Source organism: Sturnus vulgaris, chromosome 1 (assembly GCF_052056855.1).
Source record: "Sturnus vulgaris isolate bStuVul1 chromosome 1, bStuVul1.hap1, whole genome shotgun sequence".
Taxonomy (NCBI): Eukaryota; Metazoa; Chordata; class Aves; order Passeriformes; family Sturnidae; genus Sturnus; species Sturnus vulgaris.
In genome coordinates this window covers 42,535,306-42,561,294 of record NC_142243.1, presented here as the reverse complement: position 1 = coordinate 42,561,294, position 25,989 = coordinate 42,535,306, and the positions used below count along the sequence as shown (strand labels likewise).

General features: G+C 38.5%; 1 protein-coding gene across 1 annotated transcript; it reads left to right on the top strand.

Annotated features, from left to right (window-relative positions):
• Positions 1–261: 261 nt before the first annotated feature.
• DYNC1LI1 (dynein cytoplasmic 1 light intermediate chain 1) lies at positions 262–25,901 on the top strand. Its single transcript, XM_014884063.2, has 13 exons — positions 262–443; positions 734–807; positions 11,619–11,735; positions 13,206–13,436; positions 16,542–16,711; positions 17,879–17,972; positions 19,554–19,689; positions 20,066–20,177; positions 21,598–21,657; positions 21,784–21,828; positions 22,374–22,494; positions 22,665–22,823; positions 24,960–25,901. The coding sequence occupies exons 1-13, from the start codon at positions 274–276 to the stop codon at positions 25,070–25,072; spliced, it is 1,602 nt and encodes a 533-aa protein (XP_014739549.1). The 5' UTR covers positions 262–273; the 3' UTR covers positions 25,073–25,901.
• The last annotated feature ends 88 nt before the right edge of the window (positions 25,902–25,989 follow it).

The window sequence follows — 25,989 nt, the reverse complement described above, 5'->3', positions numbered from 1 at the left end:
GGGGCTGCCCGGGGAGCCAGCGGCACAGCGCAGCCCCCGGCCCGCGGCAAACCTAGCGCTAGGAGCAGGGCTGAGGGCAGCCGGGCCGAGAGCCGCTCGCTGCTGCGCCGAAGGGAGAGGCCGAGGGGAGAGGCCGGAGCGCCGCTGCCCCCGCCCCGGCCCCGCCCACGCCCCCCCAACATCCGGGTCCCCGCCGGCACCGCGGCGCCGCCGCCCGCTCCGCGTCCCGGGGAGGCGGCGGGGCAGGGGAGGGAGGAGGAGGCAGCAGCGAAGATGGCGGCGGCGGTGGGGAGAGCTGGCTCCTTCGGCTCCTCTTCTTCTTCCGGACTCGGCTCGGCTGCCAGCTTTTCCTCTGCTTCCTCCGCTGCTTCTACGGCCACGGCCAACAACAACAACGCGGAGCTGCGGGCGGGCGGCGATGAGGACGATGGGCAGAACCTCTGGTGAGTGCCCGCCCCGCCCCGCGGACCCGGGCGCGCTGGCCGCCGCCCTCGGAGCGCCTCGATGCCCTGAGGGGGGCGAGGGGAAGGGGGCCGGATAATCCCCCCGCCCCCGCTGGTGCTCAGTGCCTCTTAGTCACTGAGCTGGGGGGGCACCTCCCCTTGGCAGTGGCAGCTCCTGCCCTGCCCCCCGCCTCTCATGCCGTAGCCCCCCCTTCCCCGGGAGATGGCGAGGGTGGGGACCGGGAGGAAGCGGGAGACCCTTCCTAAGCGCTGTCGTCTCTCCGCGCCAGGTCCTGCATCCTCAGCGAGGTGTCCACGCGCTCCCGCTCTAAGCTGCCTTCGGGGAAGAACGTCCTCCTGCTGGGTGAGGAAAACATCCTGATCCCTCTGCCTTCCCCTCCGCGCACTGACTGAGGAAAGCATCCCGATCCTTTTCCCATCCCCGCCGCACACACGCTGGCTCCTGAGCCCTCTCTTGGGCGTCTGGAGCTCCCCTTGTTCAGCGCCCCAAGGGAAGGGGGCCTGATGGGTGACAAGGCGCTGTCTTAACTAACCCTCCCTCTTCCTCCCTTGCGTGGCTTTGCTTCATTTTGGGGATTGTCCACAGATGCTTTAGATACGCCCCTCATCGTAGGTACCTCGCCATATCCCCTTACTGTCCTTCCCCCAGCCTGGCTCCCTAGGCGGAGATGCCTTGGAAGGGGAGCTGTTATTGTCTCTCTCCCCCGTGAGCCTTGACTTGGGGGGCGTGCGGCTCCCGAGCCCTCCCTCGCCGCAGCCGGCGGTGCCGCTTGCCAGCGCTTTGCGGTGTGTCATGCGGACACAAAAACCGCTTCCGTGGCCCGAGCGGCATCAATGACGGCGCTGCCTGCGGGCCGGAGGGCGGGGAGGGCCCGGGGAGGGCCGTACGGGCGTGCGGGCTCTGCCCTGCCCTGCCCACTCGCACCCAGCGTGGCGGCACCAGCGGCAGCGCTGCCGCCCCGGGATCTCCACCCAGGGCCTTAGTCCAGCCTGGCCCTCGGCAAGGTGAGAGGTACGGAAAGGGACTTTGATAGGGCGGTAATGAGACACCCGGCTGCAATTCATGAAGAAAAATGATACGTCAAAATTAAAAGCTTCGTGGAGGAGAGAGAGAAATGGATGCTCTCAAGTGCATGTGTATGAATAATTATTAGTATTATTATTAGTGGGGTGTGTTTTTTGTTATTTTGTTTTGTTTTCCTGAAAGACTATTAAATACTATTGCTAGTAGGCAACATAATGAGTCCAGGTGTATGGATTTATAAGTAGCTGCTTCTTCCACTACTTTTGCCAACCTCCCTGTCCCCAGAAAGAACCGTGTTAATACTTGGAAACAGGGTTAAAATTCAGTAAAGACATTCTTGTAGACTCTGTGCACACTATGATTCCGTGTAGTCTTGTGGCTTGTACTCTCTTGAGGTTTCTTCAAGTTAGGCTTTTTTTCCTCTCTCTGTAATCCTAAAGCAATCACTGTGATCCTTCTTTTCCTGTTTTGATAAGCTGAGTGGTTACTTAAAACTGACTGAGAATGAGAAGACTGTGAGGATGCTGGCATGGTCTTCTGAAGCTCTTACAAGGCTTACCACCCTTTAATTTGTTGCTTTGTATGTTATGTAATTAAGTAGGATATTGAGATTGGAAGTTGCAGTGATATTAAACAAAGGAAATATTTCATAACGATTGACAGATTTTTATGTGACACTTTGAACCTAAATTGGATGATTGTCCTTGCTGAAGTTGGAAGATTCTTCTTCAAGCTGTGATCCTTGTCAAGAAGATTATACTGTTTGTTTTTCCTCTCTCTTCGTAGTCAGTTAATCCTTAGTGCTCAGTAGCTGGAGACTGCTTCCTTCAGAGCTAGAAAGGATATCATAGATTGTTTTCAAATGCTCATTTAGTTTGTGCTATACAACTTGTTGTATATAAATTTTCTTTCTTGCCATTTATGTAGAGCTTATGGAATGACTTAATGTAATAGCTTTTTTCCTTTATTTGACTGATGCTTTTTTTTTTAAATGTACAGATTTATAGAAGAAATTTTAATTCTTGCTTAGAAATTGTGTTTTCTGGAAGGTCTTGATCCAACAGGGGGTAAAAAAGCCCCAAATTTGGCATGTATTTAGGAAAAAGAATATCAGATCTGAGGACTGGCCAGTGAGGACCATGGCCTTGTTTTTAACGAGAATACCTAATCTTTGTTGTTCACTTGAAAGTCATGATGCTGCACCTGAAGCACACTGGCACAGGAAAAGGAGAGGTCTTATGTATTCCGTATTGGATGGATTCAGTATGTGAACTTCTATGTGTTTGGATTCTTGAGCTGTGTTTACAGTTACTCTATTATCAAACATTTCCTCTATGTTTAAGCTTTGTTCCTTTAGATAGTTTTGCACTAAGTTTTGTTACTAATACAGAGCATGAAATTCATGCTCTGATATGATTCTTTTCAGTTTCTTTATACTTGCAGTACTTTTAAGCAAAAGGTGTAAAGCTGACTAGCATCTTGATGGTTTTCAGTCAGTTTGTGGCAGGTGAATACTTACTGTATAAACAGTCATATTGGTCAAAACTTGCCAGATGAAATATGATTTATAATAACAAATGAGTACTTATTTTCAATACAAACTGCATTTTAAAAAAATCCCTTAAACCTCCAACATCTCATGGCCCCACCCTGAAAAACCAACTGGAAAAACCCACTGTGCTCTTTTGTTTCCTAGGACAGGTTTTCTAATTTGCCTGCAGCATTTTTATTTTTCAGATAGTGTGTATAGTTGTATGCCTAGTTGTTCTGGAAACCTCTGTCTGGCATGCTAATTCTGCTATTTCAGTGTATTTTTTTTAGCTTTGTTAACATCTCATTTTTAAGAACCTGGAAAGCAGTTGGAGTTATCTAACTAAAGGAGACTGGAATGCCAAATGTTAATCTCTAGATATGACACATAGTTTTGTGAAGGTTAACTAATAATGTTGCTAATCATTTGCTCAAAATCAGCCCAAAATTAATTGACTTGCAGTTTTACTTCTCCAAAAGTTGCTTCACTTGCGGACATTTTTTCAATAACTGTTTTTCTTTAAACTCTGATTGGCACCACATGTGGCTTGAAAACTTATCTGTTCTTGTTTGAACAAATAATAAAAGTGCAAGCTTTTCTAAACTTTACTGTAAGTCCCTTATGCTCTGATTCCTAGGTAGTTTTGCCATAGTGGCCATAGCTACCTCATTTAGCAAACTATACCAGCAGAAAATGCAAAATGTCCGTGCTTTCTTAAAGAAGTGGAGTGCACTCATTGATGTTTCTAGCTACTCTTTGCACATAGCCAAAGCAGTGTGGTTTTTGTTGCTCTTGCTTCATTTTTTTCTCTCTTTTCTTCTTCTCCTGGACTGTCTTTTGCTCCCTTGTGTAATAAAGGTAGTTGATCACAGGAAATGGTTTTTGTGATGAGAAAACTGATGCTTATAACTGGGAGCTCTCATGTTCATTCCCTTTCTCTTCCATTAGCAAGTGGAGTAGAGGGGAGCAGCTGACAACTCATCATTGCAGATTATGTATGGAATTCATAGTGCTGTAGAATGTACGAAGGCTTGGATTCAGAGACCTGAACTAATAGTTTGTCCAATAACCTGCTGCATGCATTCAAGCAGTAATGTTCAAAGTCATTCCAGGATGCACCAGAACACAGGCTCCCAGCTGGCAAGTGAATTGAATAGTTGTTTTCTATCTGGCTTTGTGTTTCATACATTCCTCTGTCCCTGAAGCACACTATATTCTTTGCCTACAATTTTGACTATGTCAAACCATCCAGTGACACTCCAATGCCTGACTCTCTGTGTCTTTATTGCACAATTATGCTTCTGCTGACTCCTAGTGGGCTTGGGTTTTTTATACATTTTACTCGACTTGATGATAAAAGCTTTGAGTTTAGTGGACAGTAAAAGTTCAGTTGCCTCTTGTCCACATTTCCTCTTTACCCCAGGCATCTCGCTTCCCAGGGCTAGGTCTGTTTGTTTGAATCTTGGAGCTCTGCTCCTCTCCAGTAGCTGTGAGGATGCTTGGAAAGAAGCACAATCCACAGCTAATTTACAGGTACACTTTTCTGTGTGTACATGTGTACACACTTTTCTGTGTGTACCATTTTCTGCAATAACAGCCATTCCCAGTATATCTTCAAGAGCAGGTTTAGCTTGCTGCTTTCTTCTAGTGGACCTGTGGAATATAAAGAACTTGAAAATTAAGTTTTAATACAGCAAATTTTCGTGAGGATAAAATCTGCTTACTTAAATTTGTAGTCAACACTGTGAAAATCAGTTTTTCTTTTATTTTTTCCTTTTCCAAAAGCTGACAGCTTCATTATTATCATTTAATCATTGCAACTGATAAAATATTGCTTGTTTTGTTCATACTGTGCATATTATTAATCTCAAATATTTTAAATTCCGCAGTACTGCAGAAGTTAACTCAGAGGGTTTATTTTTGTCCTCTTCTTGCAACTGATTCACCTTCTGCAGGCAATGAAAGCCTTGCAAATGTAGTCAAATTGTGTTTAGGTCAGCAGAGTTATGCTTCTAAAGTGTCAATTGTTTTGATGGGGCATTGACCTAGATAAAATTCTAATTGCTTGTTTTGTAGCTACATTTTTTTAGAATTAAGTAGTTCTTCTTTGTTGTGTCCTTCCTGCTATAATACCCTTCCAAAAATCCGGAATTACAAGGATGCTCTGTAATAGAAGTAACTTAGAACACCATGGAAAGCTCTGAAATTCTTGAATTACATTTATTTTAGTTTGTCTCCTCAGTGTCAGAGGTGATGCTGGTTACTGAATCTATCTCAGAAATAGCTCCAAAGGTGAAGAACAGTGAAGGGAATTGTGCGTCTGTGTTTTCCAGGAAGGGTTAGTGGGAAGAATACCAATAAAGGTGTCTCGTGGATAGTAATATGGGATTATTCTATTTTGGTAGGGAACCTGGATACTCTAGACAACTTCCTGTTATGTTAAAGGAGAAGGACTGAGTTAGGAATGGATGCTGTTTATAGTCACTATAGAATTCTCTGCAATATTTCCCTTCTTTGGCTGTGGGTCTCCCCAGGCAGAGGTAACACTGTTACTGCTGTACCTGTTTCCAGTCAGGCCATATTCTTGTGGTGCAGGACATGGCAAAAGACTTGCTGCAAGAGTTGTCTGCAGTCTCCTTTCTGTCATGCTGAAAGGCTGAAGTGCAATTAAGGTGCTTCTCAGAAAAGTTTTGTAATTTTTCAGTGCCACACATATACTGAGTGAAACATATGTGAGGGAAAAGACTTATCTGGCAGAGTAAAATAAACTTGGAGAAGGAGACAATTTTTATTCAATGAGCAAATGAAAATTTAGTGACAAGTTATTTGTCAGCTTATTATGGCCTACTTATTGTGAACTTCCATGTTGGTTTGAGAGATTGTAGAGAAGGCTCTCAACAGCATCATGAATTTTGTTTTTTAATTCTCTGAAAGCAAACTAAATTTGGCTTACTCTGATTATTTTGGTCTTGTTCTGTAAAAGGCATTCTTCAATTAGTGTAGAATGTGTAAACAAGCCTCTTTCACTAATATGCAGCTGTAGAAAAGGCAGTTATTAGCTTGTGACAAGTATTTTATCTCGAAAATAGCTGTAGTGCACATATGCTTGGTTCTAGTAGGAAGATCATTATGTCTCTACACCACTGTGTTGGGATTCAGGCATTCCACGTGATGTGGAACAGAGATTGCTCTGGGATTCTGGGAAGACATCTTAGCCCCATTCAATAACTCAAATTTAGACTTGATGGCTTTGTTCTATCATATTTAAGCAAGATAGATTTTTTTTCTATTAATGAAAATATTGAATATTTTATTCTACAGATATTGGATGTTCTGTATTTTTCTACTCAGAAGCTGTCTTTTGCATTGTAAAAAGTATAAAGCTGATTCACAAAAGTATGCTTGGGGATGTGGGGTGCACAGAAGATGCTAATTGGGTCCATTATTTCTAGTTTTGTTTGGCCTTGTTTGAACATGTTTTTTAGAGATGAGCTGTAGAATTCCCATATCAAGCTGAATTTTAATTGCTGGGTTTAAAATGCAAACAAAAAACTTCCTTCAAGGAACCACTAGGGTTATAGACTACAAACAAGTAAGGCATCCAGGGTTTTTCAAAGAGCTGTTAAAAAAAATCACACTCCTGGATTGAAGAGGGGCAGGCTACCAATACTGATGATACAAAAGAAATGTTCATTTCTTGCTTCTTTGCCTTGACATATTTTAAACACACTGGACACTTTACAATGGAGAGACAATTTAAACAGACAGTCAAAGCTTATGTCTGTTCTGGAGATAACACATTGATTTCTCTTCCATGTACAGATTTCTGTCACAAATAAGAAATGTCTGGTTATAGGACCAGACAAATTCTACTTCTGTTTTCATTTGCTAAACTGAAAGAAATGGGGAAATAGCATGTGTAGTAAATATTTTTAATTTGAAAATGTTGATTGAAAGTTTGAAGAAGTTATGTAACAGAGAGCCTAAGTCCTCTCAAATGTAATAGTTTATGGCTGAACAGTTGGTGCAGCAGGACATAAATAAGTGCCTTTTGCCTGCACACACAGGAGATTCATTCACCTCATTGCCCACCTTTCCTGTCTCGGGGGGAGCATTCTGCTAAATTCTGTATTGTGGCAAAACAGTTAGTGATACTTGATTTCCTGCTCAGTAAACATGCTTTTTGCCTGGAGTAGTGAGAAGAGAGGACACTGGGAAGGGTTTCTGTTGTTACGGTTTCCTATATATTTGGAGCAGCAGCAAGAAGGATGTTTTCAAGATCTGTTCTGTGAACAGAGTAGCACCTTGGACAGAGGAGCTTTCGCAACCCCAGGCTGGAGTTCATCAGAGGAATGAAGTAGTAGCAGTGTGTGGGTAAAAATGCATCAGCGTTTGTTGAGTATAAGACTTGCCATTTTGTTACCAAGACAGTGAAATACTGTGTGTAAGCAGATTGGTTTGGCTTTGTTTCAGCTGCTTCCTAGCCCAACTTTTGTGCAAAATTAAATCTGTTGTTTTTCTTTTACTTGTGTTCAGCTTTGGTGCATAGCACCGCTTGCTAGAAACATCACTTCTGCTTCCTCCCTGTTGTATTAATGTGTGAGTGAAATTTGGTATAATGGAGAATTTTTATTCTTTAGTACTTACTCTGGGAAAGGAGGCCTTTTTATGTCATTTGCAAGAGAAGGATGCAAAATCTACCTGATTTTTATTCTACTTTGAAATGCTATGTCAAAAATGCTATGTCAGAAATATTTTGCTCTGTGAGCTTATGTATGGAAGTCAGTTGTTAATTTAATTAATCCCACAGTTAAAAATAAAGAAGCTGTAGGATTTTCCAAAATTCTGAAATGAAATGGAGGATGATGGTAATTATTCTTGAAGGTGCATAAGGCTCTGTTTTCTATTTTGCTTCAGTAGCACTTGAAAAAAAATGTTCCATAATATTAATACACAGTGATGTTTGAGCCCAGAGAATGTGAAATTTTCTGTTTGTCTGAAACTAAGCAGCATTACTTTTTCATATACTTTAGAAATATCCAGAAACAAACAAAAAAGGTAAATATATTAAATGTGTTGAGATTGGTAATTTGAAAAGCCATATATGAGTATATATGTATTGTGATTGACATTTTTTCTAAACATATATACTTCTATGTATGTCCCAGGTAGCAATTAATATTAATTATATTAGTATGTTGTGCATTATCAATCAAACCTCCAACAGCTAATCGAATTTTATTTTCTCACATGTATTTCCCTCTCCTCTGAGGGGGAGAGAAGATTCTGTGAATAGTAAAGGCATTACAATAAAACGTTTGAGTTTCGAGAAGTTTTAAAAGTTAGCACTTAGGATTAATTTGATAACGAGATTCCTAAAAACTACCTAGGAGTTTTAGATAAACACTGGTTTAAGATTTTCTGTTTTGATATTCTTGCTGAAGAGTAGTTAGAAAGCAAAAATCTGCTGCTGCTCTTTCCTCTCATAACTCAGTATATTCAAAGTATGTTGACCTTTCAAATGTTTTTTATTGAAGTCTAAGTTGGGAAAAAATAATAACAAGGATACAAATACATTTGCTGTTGTTAGGATTTTAAAAAGTATATGCAACGTGCTGTGCATAGAAAGTAGAAGTAGATGAAACCTCAAGTTTTAGCATGTTGGGTTTCACTAGTGTCGGGTTGGACTAGCTGACTTTTGAAGGTCACTTCCAACCCAAACTATTCTGTTATGATTCAGTGTTCTCTTGGCCAAGACAGTTATCTTTTCCTCACCTTTATGATCAGTTGTCTGTGCAAAAAGGAGAAAGTCCTTGTGTCATAATTAACGGTCCTAGTTTTACTTCCTCACGGCTTTTTAAATAATACTGACTCTAATTTGGCTTAAATATGTCAAGAACTCTGGATCTCCTGTGGGGTAGGGCACATTTGGCTAGGCAGCTATTTTGAATCATTGCAAGTGGATCATCCTGTTTGTAAACTAGTTGGTTTGTGTATTACTAACTTCAGACTTCACTGATGCATCATTCTGGCTTTCCCTTGTGAAAGATGAGTGCTGCTCTCTTCATGCAGTAACTTGTTCAGCACTGTTATGTGTGTCAGTGATCCACCTGCCCGATCTTGATGTTTTGAAATGGGTGAATATTTGCTGAGGACAAGAGAATAGACAGGCTTCCTGATAGAACAGATTAAATTCAAGTAGTTCTGTGATGGAAGGCTAAAATTACTGCTGTGTGTGCATATGTGTTCAGAAGTGCTAATTTTACATCAAATCAATTTGTCTTGTGCTGTACTGGTAAAATTTCTTTCAGTGTAGAGGGGAAAACAAAATTCCAGTTCTTACTTTGCCATATGGTATTAATTTAACAGTATTGAACTCCAGTTTATTTTAGGCATTTGGAAATACGGGATTGGAGAGGAAATGACATAATAGAGCCATGACAAGTAAAGGGCTTGTGGGAAATGTATTTCAAGTTTGCCTGTATTGCTTAGCACGAGCACTTTGTAACAATAGTTGTCTAGATATTAGCATTTATATGTTTTAGTTTGGACTATTTAGGTGTGTCTTTTATCAGGTGCAAAACTTTTTATAACCTCAGGTGATTTTTTTTAGACTTGTTCCAGCTACTTTTAGAACTGGTAGATACACACAGGAGACAGTAAAGTTCCCCAAATTCAAGCAAGTTGAAATCTTTATTGTCACCTGTGTGAATCACTCTAGTATGCAAAAGAGCTTAGCTAGAAATAACTGTTCTGAGAAACTCAGAAAACTTTTAAGTGCAACCCCTCATTAAAGGGAATAAAAAATTTTGATTTGTCTTACCTGTTGAACCTTCTGCTGGCACGCATTAATTGAAGCTGCTAATTCAGAAAGGCAAAATAACACAATGAATCATGCAGAGATTGTTGGCAGAAGTTAAAGCAGCTTCATAACATGTCAGAGCAGCAGCTATTAAAGTCTTCTCAGTTATTTGTAGATGACAATTTTAAGAAGTTTGGATAAAGACAGAGGTGAGGGCAGAGAAGGAATTGTTATTCATCTATGGTGATGAAGCTTGAACTCTTCGCTTCATCAGAATTATTTAAGAGAGATTTTTAAAAGAGGAAAAGCTTGAAATATGACTAGAAAATAGCACTGCTTTCCAATGGTGATTTAAAACTATCTGTAATTGTTTGCTCAAGTACATCTTGATTTAATTCAGGAGCTCACAAATGAACCCTTAAATTGTGGAAAAGTTAAAGGGATACAACTTCATTTTTCATTTAATTTGTCTATACTTAACTAGACTTCAAACTTCAGTTCTGGTCTTATTTCTCTCTCTTTCTCAAAATATATTTCACTTAAAATACATTCATTGCATTGAGTAAAATCCCCACAGCACCCACAGCACCATAGAGTAAGCAGTCTTATGTTTTCCAGTGTTAGCGAAATATGAAAATAAACCTATCCTCTAAATTAAAGACTTTGTGTGGCAATCTTGGGGATGATACGTTAAGCAAATTCAAAAGTCTATCAAAGTATCATATCTATTCTTTACAGTGGTTATAGTTAGTGTTATGTTAGTTAGTTATGTAGCTGTAGTGACATCTATAAGATCAGTCAGTTCTCTTTAAAGGGAAAACGTCATTATGTTTAGCAGTGGAAATTACTGCCCTTGAACTCGTGTCTTTGTTATGTGATTAAAAGTGTTTACTTACCCTCTAGAGGAGGGACTTGGGGAAAAATGTTCTGTTTGACACAAAATTGATCAAGCGCTGCTTAGGGATCTGGAATTAACTTGAATTTTATAAGTTATGAGTGCGTTTCAAGAATTTTATAGTGTGTTACATACTCATCATTCTACAAATTAGAGAAAAAAACAAACTGGCAAACCCCTACTTTGTTTCCAAATTCAGCTTGATTACTCTTTGAACTGGAAAAAATGCACATGAAGTTTTCCAACACTGAGACCTATGACTACAAATTAAGTTTTTCTAGAGGGGTCTCTGGGTGTAGTTGAGGTGTTTACATTGTGTGTATGCTGTAAGGTTCAGAGGTTATCCAAGCTCCCTTTGGAGGGGAGAGAATAAGAGTGAATGGGTCTGGATTGCAGGCTTGTCTCTGTGCTATCCAAATACACACACATGTATTGTAAGGCAGTGGGCTTACTATTTGTCACTTCTTTTTAAGGTTTGTTGAGACCTGTAACAGAGAAAATACTTTAAAAAAAAAGATTCATAAAAGCTGAGGTAACAGATTTGCCTTCTTCAGTGTGCTGTTTGAAATTAGAGAGTTCTGAACTGTCAGAGGAGCTTACTGTGAATTAAACTCTACATTAGAAAAACCTTGTTACTACTTTGGTTGTAGTTGAAAGACTGAAATTGTTTGAGGTGTTTAACTACTCCTTAGCATATCCTTTTAATGATTAGTATAAGATCCTATTTCAGGTAGCATAGTTGGGACACGTAGAACAGATGGATAATTTGGGCAAAACCTGCTGTATTTCAGAACTCCAATGAGCTTAGTTATCCTGTTAGGATATGGTTCTCTTATTGCCCCAGGTTTTTAATATGTAACCGTGATTAAAGACTGAGTGGTATCTTACTTCTGTCTCTCCAGGTGAAGATGGAGCAGGTAAAACTAGCTTAATAGGAAAAATTCAAGGAATAGAGGAGTACAAAAAAGGAAGAGGAATGGAGTACTTGTATTTAAATGTGCATGATGAAGACCGAGATGGTGAGTCTGTATTTGTAACAATACCTTAAACCAATCTGAAAGCAATGGTTCAGTAGTGTGATATTTGAAATGACAGTGGGATATTTTCTGTCTTTATAGTGTGTGGGAATCCAGCTTATGCCAGAAGTGTTTTGTATCATAAGGAAGTTTGTGTAATTTCTTCGGTAGATACCAGGAATGACCACGTAAGTGGTAGAGGAGGAGAGGAACCTGTCAAAAGAAACAGCTAAAAAGAAAGGACCAGAGATGCAGACTTAGCTGCAACATTCTTAATAGATGTGTGTTTCTCAGGCCTAGAGGAGAAGGTAGATGTCCAAGCTTCTATCTTCCATTTCAATTGTTGTAGCAAGTATTGTCCTGAACCTGCAGAGAATCCTTTGTCACACAATCTGCAAGACTACTGCCATCGACTGAGGGGTAGGAAATTGTGCACAATGCTAAAGGAGATTTAAAAAATAAACAAGAAAACCCAAAAACTTGAGTGAGGGTATAGCTAGAAAGGAAAAAGTGTTTAAGATCCTGTTTAATATCCCAGTACCTGGAGTTATGGGACATGAATAAGGATATACTGGAAGCTTTGGAGAAAAATGAGAACTCTTGTTTATGCTATAAAAAAAATCCCAAACATGTTGAAGGAGAGCTAGAAGAAGTTGGCCTTTCCTGACATTCATGTCTGGGTATTGGTCTCAAAGATGGTTTGGAGCAAGACTTAAGAAGATTGGGAGTTTGCTTTAAATATCTTCCTCAGTACTTCTGTAACAAGCAATAAAAATTTACCTGAAAGGAAATGTAAGTACATTAAGCCAAATAATTTTGAATCAGCGTCTCTTCTTTTACTGCACAAGTGTTTGTGAGTTTGTAGTACTGTGATATTTTTTGAAAAGAAAAGCAATAGGATGGTCTATCTGTATGGTGATTGTGCTTTTGCAAATTGGAAGAGTAACAGTCTGTTAAACGGTCAAACTCAATCATTAAAAACGTACAGTTCTTCAGGTTTTTTGAGTGGCTGGGGTACATTCTATACTCTAAGAGTTATCCAGGCATGCCAGATGGAGTTTTAAAGGGGAGTCCTTGAGAGCTGAGCAGGCCAACAGCTGCAAAAAGATGACCGAGTTCACCTGGTTTTTCTCTTCTAAGTTGCATGTTGAAGAAAACATTTACCTACTAAAAAATGGTGAACAACAATTTTGGACATGTTGACTGCTTTCTCTGGATCCTCCCTTTCAGATAATGTATTTAAGATCTTCAGTTATCAGCCATTAAACACCACGGTTTGAAAGAGGAGGAGCTTGTCTCCCCACTAGCTGCAGATTGCTGTGTCATAATATGTGTTCAATGGACTGAGAAAATATCATCTGCTTTCTTCCTTGTATTTTACATGTCCAAAGAACATTCAATAGCCATTATACAGTGGTGTGTTTCAAGTAAATCTCATTAAATGCTTTTTCTTTTTTTTTTTTTTTTTTGTAGACCAAACAAGATGTAATGTATGGATTTTGGATGGTGACCTGTATCACAAAGGTCTTCTTAAATTTGCAATGGAGGCAAGCTCTCTAAAGGACACTCTAGTTATGTTGGTAGTAGACATGTCTAGACCTTGGACTGCACTGGATTCTTTACAAAAATGGGCAAGTGTTGTAAGAGAACATATTGACAAGTTAAAAATTCCTCCTGAAGAAATGAAAGAAATGGAGCAAAAGTGTGAGTATTCTGCAAATACATGGGAATCCATTTAAATACGCTTAATGCTTTCTGCACCATTTAATCTCTCCATTGCAGTCTTTTTCATTCTTTGGAAGTGTTATTTAAAATTAGAACTTACCAAGCAAGACTAGTTTCAGATAAGTCTCAAGCAGCTATGTGAACAATAGTAGTACTTCTTTCTAACAGAATAACAATGTAGGGGGGAAAAAACTTCCAGAATGAACACAGCTGAAATTAGTCTTGCTTTTTATATATTTTTCTAGATAAAATTCACCAAGCAAAAAAAAAAAAATTCTAACCATTCAATTTTTCATTTATTTATTTAAAGGCAGATCACTACATCAGGTTCTTAACTGTTCCTGTAGTTTGCTAGTTAGAGAATCTAGGACCTGTTCTGTGCCTACCAAAAGTGTAAATTTTGAGAGGATTCATGGCAGCATGGCCATGTCTGGCCCCTTTCCACTTGTAGAGTTTTATTGATGTTAACAGAGCTAGGTGTTCATTGCTATGTCAGTCTTGTCTTTTTAGTTTTAAACATACAGAACACAAAGATTTTTCAGGGTTTCTTAAACTGGCTGGCTCAACTCACGTTATAGCTCCACATTACTTTTGAGCAATCCTTTGCATTTCCCTTAGGGTAGGAAGAGATTTGAGAAAGCTGAGTGTTGAGATCAAATTACATGATTCAACTTTCTTTTAAAGTCTGAAGTGGCTCTCTAACTGATACATTCTTAAGCAATGAGTCCTTATGCTAATTTAGAAATGAAGGCTGTAGCTGTGCTGTGTTGAAGTGGAATGTAAGGTGACAGTTGTGGATACTCTGGAATGAGGTATGGGGAATATTAGTTGTTTTGTTTGTCCCTTTAAGAGAGAGATTCTTTTACCATGGAAGTACTATCCTTGAGAATCAGATCTTCAACAAGAAGTTGTTTAGGTGGGAGGAGCTGAGCTCTCTTGGATGTTTTTTTTTGGTTGGTTTGATTTTGGATGTTAGTGTGTGTGTATTAAACATCCCCTCTTAACATTCAGGATAGGATTTTGCTGGCTGAAATTGTGGATACAGTATCTATCAAAGGTGTATAGCTGATAGTTTTGGTTCTTTACGGACTGAGTGAACAGGATGGAGAAGCTCTGCAAAATCCAGAAAATGTAAGCCATAAAATGAGTCAAGAAAAAAATGCTACCCCAATTAGTTTTGTCTGTTTTGGTTTTCTATCATCTGGTCTAATTCTTACAGATATAAGTTGTCTGAACATTGGTTATAACAGAGGCCCTGGACACAGTCCAGATGTGACTGGAAGCTGGTTTTTGTTTTGATCCTGTTGTGAAGTGACTTCATGCATTGCTAGGCGGGCAGGAGCTTGACACCGCCAAAACGAGGAGGCAACGTTTGACTGACTTTTGGCTATGGGATGCCACTAGATTCTTGTGTCAGGCTCAGTGTTCCTGAGAGCTGATTTAACTTGCTACCAGGACTGAAATCTACTGAGGATTTGTGTGTGTAGTTTTCTGGAGGCATGCTGCTGTGTTTGTCTTCAGTTCTAGAAGCTTAATTCCACTTGAAGACAGACCGTGGAGGACTAGAACTGGTATAGAAAGGCATTTGGGGATACATAGCAGCTGTGTGTGAAGGGCTGAAATAGCTCTTCCTCTTCTCTGAATTAATCTGTATTTAATGAAATTGTGTTTCTAAGGAAGACCTGAGATAGTATTCCACAGCTTTGGAGCTGTGATATACTAAATTAATCCTCCTTTTTACTGCTTTCTCTACTTACATAAAGATTAGTATGTTATGATGACACATTGGGAATCTTAGGAATCCAGTGGAGGATTTATGCAATTATCCTAGGACAGGATACTATACAGGAGAGACACTGTAGAGTGGCATATTGTGGTGAGAACTCTGGGTTTGAGATATATTCAGTTAATCTCAGAAGCTCTTTGGACCAGACTTGAATTAGGAGCATTCCCTAAATTAGAGCCTGGATTGACAGTTTGAGATGGTAACCTGTGCATGTGCCTTTTGTTATTGTGGACTTCAAGATCTGCTGAAAAATTGAATAATCTTGACCTAATATAATTTTTCCTCTAGGGCATTGAAATAAGTCTTGCTTTGTTAATTGCACAGATGCTTTTCTAGGTATGAACTCAGAGGGCTTCAGTCAGTTGAGTGAAGGTAGCAGTGGATTAACACAGAAGTGAAGATATTCTGGGGTAGTTCACTGTGCATGATGCAGCTGAGCTGCCTTGCTGCCTAACTTCTGGTGCTGAATCAGGATGTGCTTCTCATGGAATAGTAGGCAGTGGTTTGGTTTGGCAGAGCCTTGTTTCTGCTGTGTGGAGCAGGACATGTGATGTGAAAAATTGCAGACATTTTGTGCCTCATATTGCATCGCTGACTGTAGGAATAGTAAGTGACTGTAATTAGAGGCTTGGGCGTGTGCAGCAGAACATGACAAGGACTTGCAAAGAGAATTAGAAAAAAAGAAAGAGTATAACTTACCCTGCTTGCTACATTTTCAAGTAATACCTGACAATTTTAAAGCATACCAAATGTTTAATATGCTATTAACTAATTATAAAGCTAGTTTAAACTGATGTTTATGTTTTCTATTATTTTGTTTGTACTACTGCTGAGTCACTGTACAGAGTGTGAAGTATGGACAAAGGGTCTGTAGGTAAAACCTGATATACAGTAGCAACTAAGCAGTTTGTGTGAGGCTTAATTCTGTTTATTCTGACAAACTGTTCATTAACTTTGCCAAGAAGAATGGAAGGAAACTTATGTCCTTTAGGAAGCACATCAAACAGTAATCCTTAGTAGCAACTGCCTCACAATGATGAGAAAAAATTCATGTCGTCCTTATGGGCGGTTTTATCTGATCATGTTCTTCTGGCTGCTGATCCAGGAGATCTCAGGCTTGCTAGCTCTCCCTTGTGCTGCACAGAGCCAACAGTAGCCAGGACTAGGTGCATGCTCTGTTTTTTCAACACCAAGATACGGAAGTATACAATCAACAGTGCTAGAGATCAATGGCAGTGGAAATCATTGTTGAAATAATAAAGCAGCTGATGTTTTAATGTAACTTTTTTTACTTTCAGTGGTAAGAGACTTCCAGGAGTATATAGAACCAGGCGAGGATTTTCCAGCTTCTCCACAGAGAAGAAATACTTCATTACAGGAAGACAAAGATGACAGTGTGATTTTACCCCTGGGTGCAGATACACTAACATGTAACTTAGGCATTCCAGTAGTAGTAGTTTGTACAAAGGTTTGTTTCACGTTTTAGGTTTTTTGCATATTTTATTGAAATAACTCTGTCAATTGTGGATTGGGGTGGGAAGCACATGGTTATTAAGTTATTCTGAATACCTCACTTGAGAACTCTTTAGTGTTTCATATTGAAGCTTGATTATCTTCTGGAACCCATTATTTAATGTTATTTTGGAATTAGGTTTTCCTTTAGTTTTTCTAGTTTTCAAGGCATTGAGAAATACCTCAGACCTGGTTTTGTTCACAGAAATGAGCTAGACAATAAGCAATTAGAATTCCCCTTGATTTCCAGAGTCCTCTGTATTCTGAAAATTGTGAAAGTTTTATAATATTTCTGACATTTTTCTGAAGATGAACTTCTTTGAGAGCTGTAGTTAGTGAAGTGCTGCACTTCTAACTTTTCTCAGTTCTTAGGGTGTTTATGTGATCTCTTTTGATTTCTGTTAGATAGGTAACCATATTAAAGAAAACAATGGTGTGTTTCTTCTGTGGCTATTTTTTATCTCGTTTTGTTGTTTTTTTTTTCCCCCTGGCTCCTCAGTTCTCATTGGCATTAAGCATACTGCATCTGCAGCCTCTGCTGTCCCCTAGGGAAGGCATAAACCTTTTGATGCATATGCTGGAAGGCTAACCCTCTCATTTGAACAGTGTTTTTTTTTTTTTTCCCCACCTGCTAGTTTCCTTCTATTCTTTTCTCCACCCCACACCTTTTTTTCTTTTTCTGCTTCCATATTCCTTGCTTTTGCCTCCCTTTGCAAAGAGCTAGTTAGTACCTGGATTAAAAACACTGTCTTTTAATGCCACAGTGTGTAAAAAAAAAAAAAAAAAAAAAAAAATTGGTAAAAAATGGTGGTATTTAGTGGTAAGTTTACAACAGAGATTTTGAGTGAGGAGTGCACTGGAGTGGGGAGGGAGGGTGAATGAAAAGCTCCAGTCACTTGAACTCTCAAGTTGTGCTGACTCCAGTACATGTACGTCAAGTTATACATTATAAACCAAAAAGATTCAGTTTTACTTCTAAACTATCTTAGCAGGTTTTTGTTTTCCTCTGCACTACCCCACCCCACTCCATCTCCCTTTCCCCTTGTGATCTGGATGTGTAGCAGCACTGCTATATTTGCAGATGACTGAAAGCAGTATATTAATTTTGTGTTTATTTTGACAGTGTGATGCCATCAGTGTTCTGGAAAAAGAGCATGACTACAGAGATGAACACTTCGACTTCATTCAGTCACATATCAGACGGTTTTGCTTACAATGTATCCTTTAACACATCATAAAGATGATATAATTACTCAAGTGTTTGTATTAATTATGACAAGCTTAAAAGAATATTTGTGTCTGTACCAAAGAAGGATGCAACTCTTTTACTGTAGCTTGCAGTCTGCTTCAGCTACCCCAATGGGCAACATTGAATTAAACTTTTCTGTTTTCTTGTTTTTTGGTTTTTTTTACAAAGCTAAAAGATTTTCTAGCATGTCTCCTTACCATGAATTTCCTTATTACCTCCATTTCCATATTTAGGAAATCAGTTCTCAGACCAGCACATCTTAGCTGATAAGCTCTTTAAAATAACAGCAAGATAATTCATTTAAGTATGGTCTTGCTCGAGATGCACGTAAGGCATGTTACTAATTTTGTCCCAAATATGCAGTCTCCTCCATGTTCAGTAATTCCACAGGATGAGGTTAGGAGGGAAGGAAAGAAGTGTGAATCGCTGTAGGCAAGGTCCACTGACTGTATCAGTACAGAGACAATGTACAGAAGCTGTTCCTGTGCTATTATTCTTTTTAAACTTCGTTTTTTTAGAAGTGTATAAAATACTGTCTAGTGTTGTTTAGTCAGAGAGACATGCTGAGATCTAGATTTTATATGCCAGTAACATGCCTACATTGTGTCATCATTTGTGCTGTGGTAAAGGGAAGGTTAAATGCTATTGGAGGCACAGCAGGTGACAAATAGAAAATTTAGTTCAAGAGTCAGAGACCTCAGTTGAAATGGTGCTTCCAAGACCTAATTTTTCAAAATGGAATTATGTGGTAACTCTTGTGTGTGGTGGAAGAATATAAAATAGTAGGGATTAGCCTCCATGATTGCATATGCCAAGTTCAACTTGAAATTCCATTCTGAATTTCACAGAATAGGAATCAGACCCCGTTATATAACTTTCTTATTGCAGGCGTGTGGAAATAAATAAGGGAATTTGGTATTTTTATAATCCCGAAGTAAAAATTACTCTTTTATTAATCCCGTCCATAAAATGTGTTAATTTGATACTGAACAACGCTAGAATACTAAGCACTCTCTTGGTATTTTAGTAATTGATATATAGTAAACTTATTTGCCTTCATTTCCTTGAAAAGCAGATCACTGTATAATATAAGAGTTCATTCCTGTAATTAAAAAAGCCCAGATGGGAAAGTGGAAGAATCTTTGGCATTTTTGAAGCTGCTAGTGTTAGTGCTGCAGTGATTGCAGAGTGGAATAATGAGAAGATACAAGGATATGGCATGAAAATTTTTGTTCACTAAAAGCAGAAGACTGTTTTAAAGGCATTGTAGTGAAACCATTGGTACTGGGGGGCTTTGAAAGTGAGAAGAGCCTTTACTTGAAAATCAGTAGCTGAGTTGGCCTAAAACAAATGCATAAAAAAAGGAAAGATTGATTTAAATTACTAGCTTATTTCAGAATGAACTGTTGGAAGTTATTTGACTTGTTTTGCTTTGGTTTTGTATTCCCTTTCAAAATTCTACAAAGTAGCTGTTTTTTGATAGTTTAAAGGTTATTTTAGTTTCTTTTACTAGCCACTAAACTAAGTTTTCTTTAACTTGTTTATTCAGATGGGGCAGCACTTATTTACACTTCAGTAAAAGAAAACAAAAACATTGATTTAGTGTATAAATATATAGTCCAGAAGTTGTACGGATTTCCTTTCAACGTTCCAGCTGTTGTTGTGGAAAAAGATGCAGTATTTATGTAAGTTATCTGCACTATTGTGTGTGTGTGTGACTACAAAATGAATCTGTGCATTACTGTAAAACAGCATTTAGAGCCTTTTTTTGGTTTATGCTTTTTAAAGTTCCATGTTCTCATGAGTTGGAATTTGGTGAGTGCAGGTGGATGAAGATTACAAACACTCACTACTGCAAAGGGAAATGTTAAGCCTGAGATTTTCTCTTTTCTGTTATGGTGAACCAGTCTCTACCTACTTGTATTGATCAATAACCAGCTTGCATAGGAGAATGGGCACTGGGACAGCTTTCCTGGCTCTCAGTTATGTGCAGTTCAGGAGTGCATGCAAGAATAGCCTAAAGTAGCAACAGAATTTTAAGCCAAATAATCCTTTCTCTAGTCCTGCAGGTTGGGATAATGACAAGAAGATAGGAATATTGCATGAGAACTTCCAGACACTAAAAGCAGATGACAATTTTGAAGATATCATAACAAAACCACCAGTCAGAAAGGTACACTGAGATGTCTTCACATTTAACTGCTTTGCTATTTATTTGCCTGTCAGTTTTTTTCTCTTTTATTGAGGCTATGCTTCCAGTTTAGTGAAAGTGTGATGTACCATGGGGGGGGAAGGGGGGTTGTGTTCTTATTTTGTTCTTAAAGTTGCTCTTTAATTAACAAAAAAGATCACTATGTTTTTGTTCTGTCTCTCTTCAGCTTACACCTTTTTTCTGCCACTGTTATGTTGTTCAAGACTGCAAATACACTTGTTTTGCTTTTAAGACATATTTGATATTGAAAAAATTCAAAAATCCTAAATATGATTTACCTGTTTCTCAGGTTGAGTTGTTTTTTTAAGAACATTTCATTTTGCTCTGAGTTGTTTATAACTTCATAATGCTTTCTTTTAGAGTATTTAAAATAAGAAAGCTTGAGACGGTGTAAAATCAAAAATAAACATGTGCAAACAGCTTCTACATATATTCAGTGTATTTTCATATTTTCCCTTGTACTATCTAACAAAAGGCCTTGACAGAATGACCTGTAAACCATATATGAGCCTGTTGAACAAAATGCCTGTAGCACTGGACTCCCATGCACTTAGAGTTTATTGAAGGCAAATATTTCTATGGCTTTTTTCTAACAAAGCTACAGTTTTATGACTGATCTTATTTTCAAGTGGGAATTATTTTAGTGGAGAAAACTAATACTATGTCCTTTCTGAAATCTTTAGGGAAAATATCAAGACATGTTAAATAGATATCCAAGGAAAATATAACTGTACAATATCTCCTTTTGCATGCTTATAAACTTCAGGCCTAGGTTATAAACTTTCATACTGATATTTGCCGTGCTTGCTTGGGCAGAATTTTTGATGAGCTTATTTGGAAGGAGAGTGCTTGCGATTTGATGCAACTGATAGAACTGGGCTCTGAGATGTCTGTGTCCAGTTCCTCCACCAGTGTGATGCAGCACAGGTGAAGCGTCCTGTGTGACATAGTTACCTGTAAAGTAATACTGAGGTGAGGCCTCTGTAAATTAACAGAGACATGGGCATGATGCAGAGTGTGTGCATCCATTAATGTTTCTTACTGATCCTGAGACCCCTGAATGTGCCTTTTAGCCATTTACTTATTTCCTTTTTTCTGAACAGGTAAATGAACTTTTGTGGGTCTTTGTACAAATATTTCTACAGCTTTATGCCTAAGAGGTCAAAGGAGTTAACGATAATTCTATTTCACTTCTACTTAACTTGGCCTAAATGCAATCATGAGGCAGCAGTCTTAAATATGGAAAATGTGATGTGCAGCAATCATAGTATTTTATACAGATACTTCATTATTGAATGCTTTGGTCATATTCACCAGCAGATAAAAAAACAACCTTTTTCTTTGTTTTAGTCAAATTTATGCTAATGTTTTTGTATTGCAGTTTGTTCATGAAAAAGAAATTGTAGCAGAGGATGACCAAGTGTTTCTTATGAAGCAGCAGGTAATTTTCTGATTATAAAACAAGCATCAAGAGTTTCATTTAACAACATTGCCAATACAAGTTTGGGGTTGTATTCTTCTTCAATGTAATATCTAACACTTCATGTGTATGTTTGGTTTTTTGCAGTCACAGTTGGCGAAACAACCACCTACTGCTGCAGGAAGGCCAGTGGTTAGTAACAAAAATTTTAAATACCATCACATGAAAATCATTAACTTTTATATATTTAGAGGGTTGCTTTTATCTGCACTGTCAAATATTGTTGGATCTAATTGTTTTAAACTACTACATAGTATTTAAAGACTCATAGTGCTCTAAAATTATGACATTCCACAGAGAGCCACAACAGCTTGTATTGACAGCAAGGGCTAAAGGTCCTAGCTTTCCTTTCCATATGTTAGAATGCACTTATGGTCAGAGGCACTACTGAGTAACAGATGGGTTTTCAGGTCTCTCATGGGGATGAAATTAAAACCTTCTCTTGAGCTTTAGTTACACTAAAGTTAATAGTTTTAACAATATTCTATGAGTGAAAAATCTTGTACACAATCAGCAAAATCTAATCCTGTGTCATTTCAGTTGCACGAGATACTACATTTAAAGTACAAAAGCTTAGGAGCTGTGAGAAGTAACAAAATACTTCATTTAATCTATTCTTACACTTTGGGTTTGTTGGCTTGTTGTTTTTTGGTTTTTGTTGGTTTTTTTTTCAATAGGATGCCTCACCAAGAGTTCCTGGGGGATCTCCTAGGACACCAAATAGATCTGTCACATCGAATGTTGCCAGTGTTACACCTATCCCCACTGGGTCAAAAAAAATCGATCCCAATATGAAAGGTACCTTTTCTTATGAGGGCACAAATGCAACTGGAAAAAGTAAAAATAATTGCATTGCTTGCCTGCTTTAATGTGCTTATTTAGATTTATTAACACACTAAATCATTATTTACTTAGAAAATCTGTGTTGGTTTTGTGTTGTGGTTTTTCTTTCCTTTTTCCCCTTGTAGCTGGAGCTACATCTGAAGGAGTCCTGGCTAACTTCTTCAATAGTCTCCTGAGCAAGAAAACTGGTTCTCCTGGTGGCCCTGGTGGTGTTGGTGGCAGTCCAGGAGGAGGTGGCACTGGAGGTGCTGGCAGCAACTTACCACCATCAGCAAAAAAGTCAGGTATGATTAATGACAAAAGATTGACTCAATCTAAATTGAGTGATGGATTGTTCCTGTTAGAATAGTTTATCAGAAGTATGAACACTACTATATTTAACTGAATGTTATATATATACTTTTGTATTCTATATGGCTTTTTGATTTTGTTTCCACAGCACTTTAATATTGCCTTTTTGTGGCTTTCAGAGGAGCAAAGAAAAAATCTTCATGTAGTTGTTTAAGCATGAATCTTGTCTGCATGAGTTCCTTGTTTTTTCCCTGTGTTTCCATCATCCCAATGAAATGGTTTATGCCATAAGCCTCTTCTAGGCTTATTTAAATAGGTTAGAATTGTATTTCAAGTTGATTCTTTTTGACAATACTGCCAGTATTAAAATAGCTTTAAATTTTCTTTCACTAGTGTTTTAGCTCTGATGTGATGAGCACTTGGAGTTTGGTGACAGCCTGTAAAAATATTTAAGTGTTTTCTTGTGACAGCTGTTTATATATGAGGTGATTAATAATAATTATTAATCTAGAAATGTTTAATAGTGACTGTACTAAAGCTAGATGCAGTGCTATACTGGCATTATTCCAATTTTAAATGTTTCTGTATTACTTAAGAGCATGTGTACACAGACAGCTTCCCTCCCTGCTTCTCCAGAGGTTGTTAATAATGCTGCACTTGGGGGAGAATCCTGGTGTTTCATTGGTACTTCACACTTCCCACTAACATTTTGTGTAGACGAACCCTGAATTTTTTTCACCTGTGCACACTTCCCTTTTCTAAGTGCAAAACTCAGTTGTCTAAGTTAAGTTTGAGTGCTTCCTAAGGTGGTGTAGGCCAAGTCAGCAGTGCCAGTTTGAACACCATATGGAGATTGTTCAAACAAATGCAGCTGATGCAATATGAGGCACAGAGAGCACCCACTGAAAAATCCTGTGGGGAGTGGCTGGTAGCAGGTTTGAATGATGCCAGGCAAACAGAGGCAGCGCTCCAGAAAAGTGTTCTATTTGGGGCTGTGGCAGAAACTTCAAGGACAGAATTTAATTAAGGAGCAAAACAGTTTTCAGAAACTTCCTGTTATGCAAGAAGTGATGCATAGGGTTTTAGCCGGTTTAACAACAGAAAGGACTAGGTTTTTGAGGAATTACCATAAGCACTAATAAATTCAGCTTAGATGTGGCCTCTTCGCCTTCCTCAGTGTTTGGTGTCTTGTATTTAGTAATATCTGTGGCACTCACACTTCAAATCTGAAAACTCTCTGTTAAGAGTAGTTTGGGATCTGAGAAATACTTTTTCCTCAGCAGCTTTGGGAAGTTCCTCTGTTTATTAGCTGAAACATTAGCTGCTTTGATTCTAATACAGTATTATCTTTTGTTAAATGATTTGAAGAGCAGCAAAGTACATCTGGCCAAAATTACCTTTATGGATAGTTCCTGTTAACTTGCATCTTCAGAAAGGATGCTGGGACACTGCTACAACTGCACATGTGTCCAGAACATTCTTTTACAGATGCTGTGCACACTTGTCATAGTGTTGGAGTCCTAATACTGCACTGCCTTTTCCCATGTTTTCTCCTCCATTGCTATAGAACATATTGTTCTATATACAGAATATACAAACTCTACTCCTAGACTGAGGAGTAGGAGTTAAAAGGGTGGGGGGAAATGGTATGTTTTGAGCTTGAATTAGATTAGAGTGTGGCTGCACAAATGTTTGTGCCATTCCAAGTTAGGAAGGAGATAAGTGGGTGAGGAGAGAAAGGGATTTGCCATCTGCAGGTCTGTGTGAGCAGTGGTGTCAGGTTTAGGATGACCAAGTACACAAAACTGACTTTGCTGGGCTTGGTGAAACCCTTGATTTTTACGTTCAGTATTATTTCAAATAAAAGTTATACAGAAAATTGTATACAAGTAGTCATAACTGTTAGTCTTAATAGTCTTCTGTGTTTTATATTTTAACTCTTTGGAAATACAGAAGGGTATGACTTTGTCTCTGCTGTTTCCTTTCAGTTTCTTTTGGGTTTTGGCCTTATGCCTTAATTTTGCACCCAATGAGTGCAGTAACAGTTACTAGGATTTGTCTGATTTACGAATTGAAGTTACTATAGGTTTTTCATAAACATGACTGAATGATACACATTTATTTTGTAGGTCAGAAGCCAGTTTTAACAGATGTTCAGGCAGAATTGGACAGAATTTCACGAAAACCTGAAATGGTATCTCCTACATCATCTACATCTCCCACAGAAGGTGAAGCATCTTGAAGACACCAAATAAAACCAATTGTTCAGTTTTCTGGGATAATTCAAACTTGCCTCTGCCTCTTCCTTCAGTGACTGGAACTAAAGAACTGAAATATCTTTCAGAACACAAACCGTTGATGTCTGTCTTTCTTTTATATGTGTTGCCCAACTTTACAAAAGGGAGCTGTACAGATGGAAAATGGTTATCACATTGTGTAGGAACACTGCTCACAGGGCAAAAACAGTAAATTAATTTCTTTCTGGGTTTTGTTGAAAAGTCAGTGTAATTCTGTAAAATTGCAAGTATGTGCACTCAAGTGATAGGGGTTGCTTAGAGCAGGAAAACTGATACACACCAGAGGCACTTAATTTATATTGATTTCCCAATCCATTAGGTAAGTTTAATACTATCTTAAATAGATTAACCTCTACGTGAGAGAACTACTGCTAGTTTTTGAAAAAGAAAAATAATTGCACAAATCTGTAAGAGCAACAAACTCCAGATATACTTAAACACTTCTTTGGAAATATGGTTTAAAAAAAAAAAATCTATCTCATCTCTACTCAAATTTACACTGTGTTCAAAAACCCATGCAAATTTTCATTCCAGGTATAAGACTAAATTAGTGGCCAGGGTTGTTTTTTGTTTTTTCCTCTGATTAAATGCAGACAATATGTATAAAGAAAAAAGCAGAGGTTAATTGTACAGAATATCAGTATCCAGATTTGTCTATATATATATGGCTCAGCCTTAATGTCCCCCACTATGTTTCCCACACTACTTATGGTTTAAAATTGGTCATCAAAACTGTAATCAGTTAATAAAGTATTCTCTGCATTCAAATTTAAATAACTTTCATTGAAGCCATGGTGTTCTTGTTTGTTTACAGTTACATCTAAGGATGTAGTGTAAAATATCTTAAACATGCTTTTGTATT

Excerpts from the sequence above, each read along its gene's own strand:
- DYNC1LI1 (XM_014884063.2), top strand. The coding sequence starts at position 274 with ATGGCGGCGGCGGTGGGGAGAGCTGGCTCCTTCGGCTCCTCTTCTTCT. Across the intron at positions 21,658-21,783 it reads TGTTTCTTATGAAGCAGCAG|TCACAGTTGGCGAAACAACC; the intron begins GTAATTTTCTGA and ends GGTTTTTTGCAG. Across the intron at positions 21,829-22,373 it reads CTGCTGCAGGAAGGCCAGTG|GATGCCTCACCAAGAGTTCC; the intron begins GTTAGTAACAAA and ends TTTTTTCAATAG.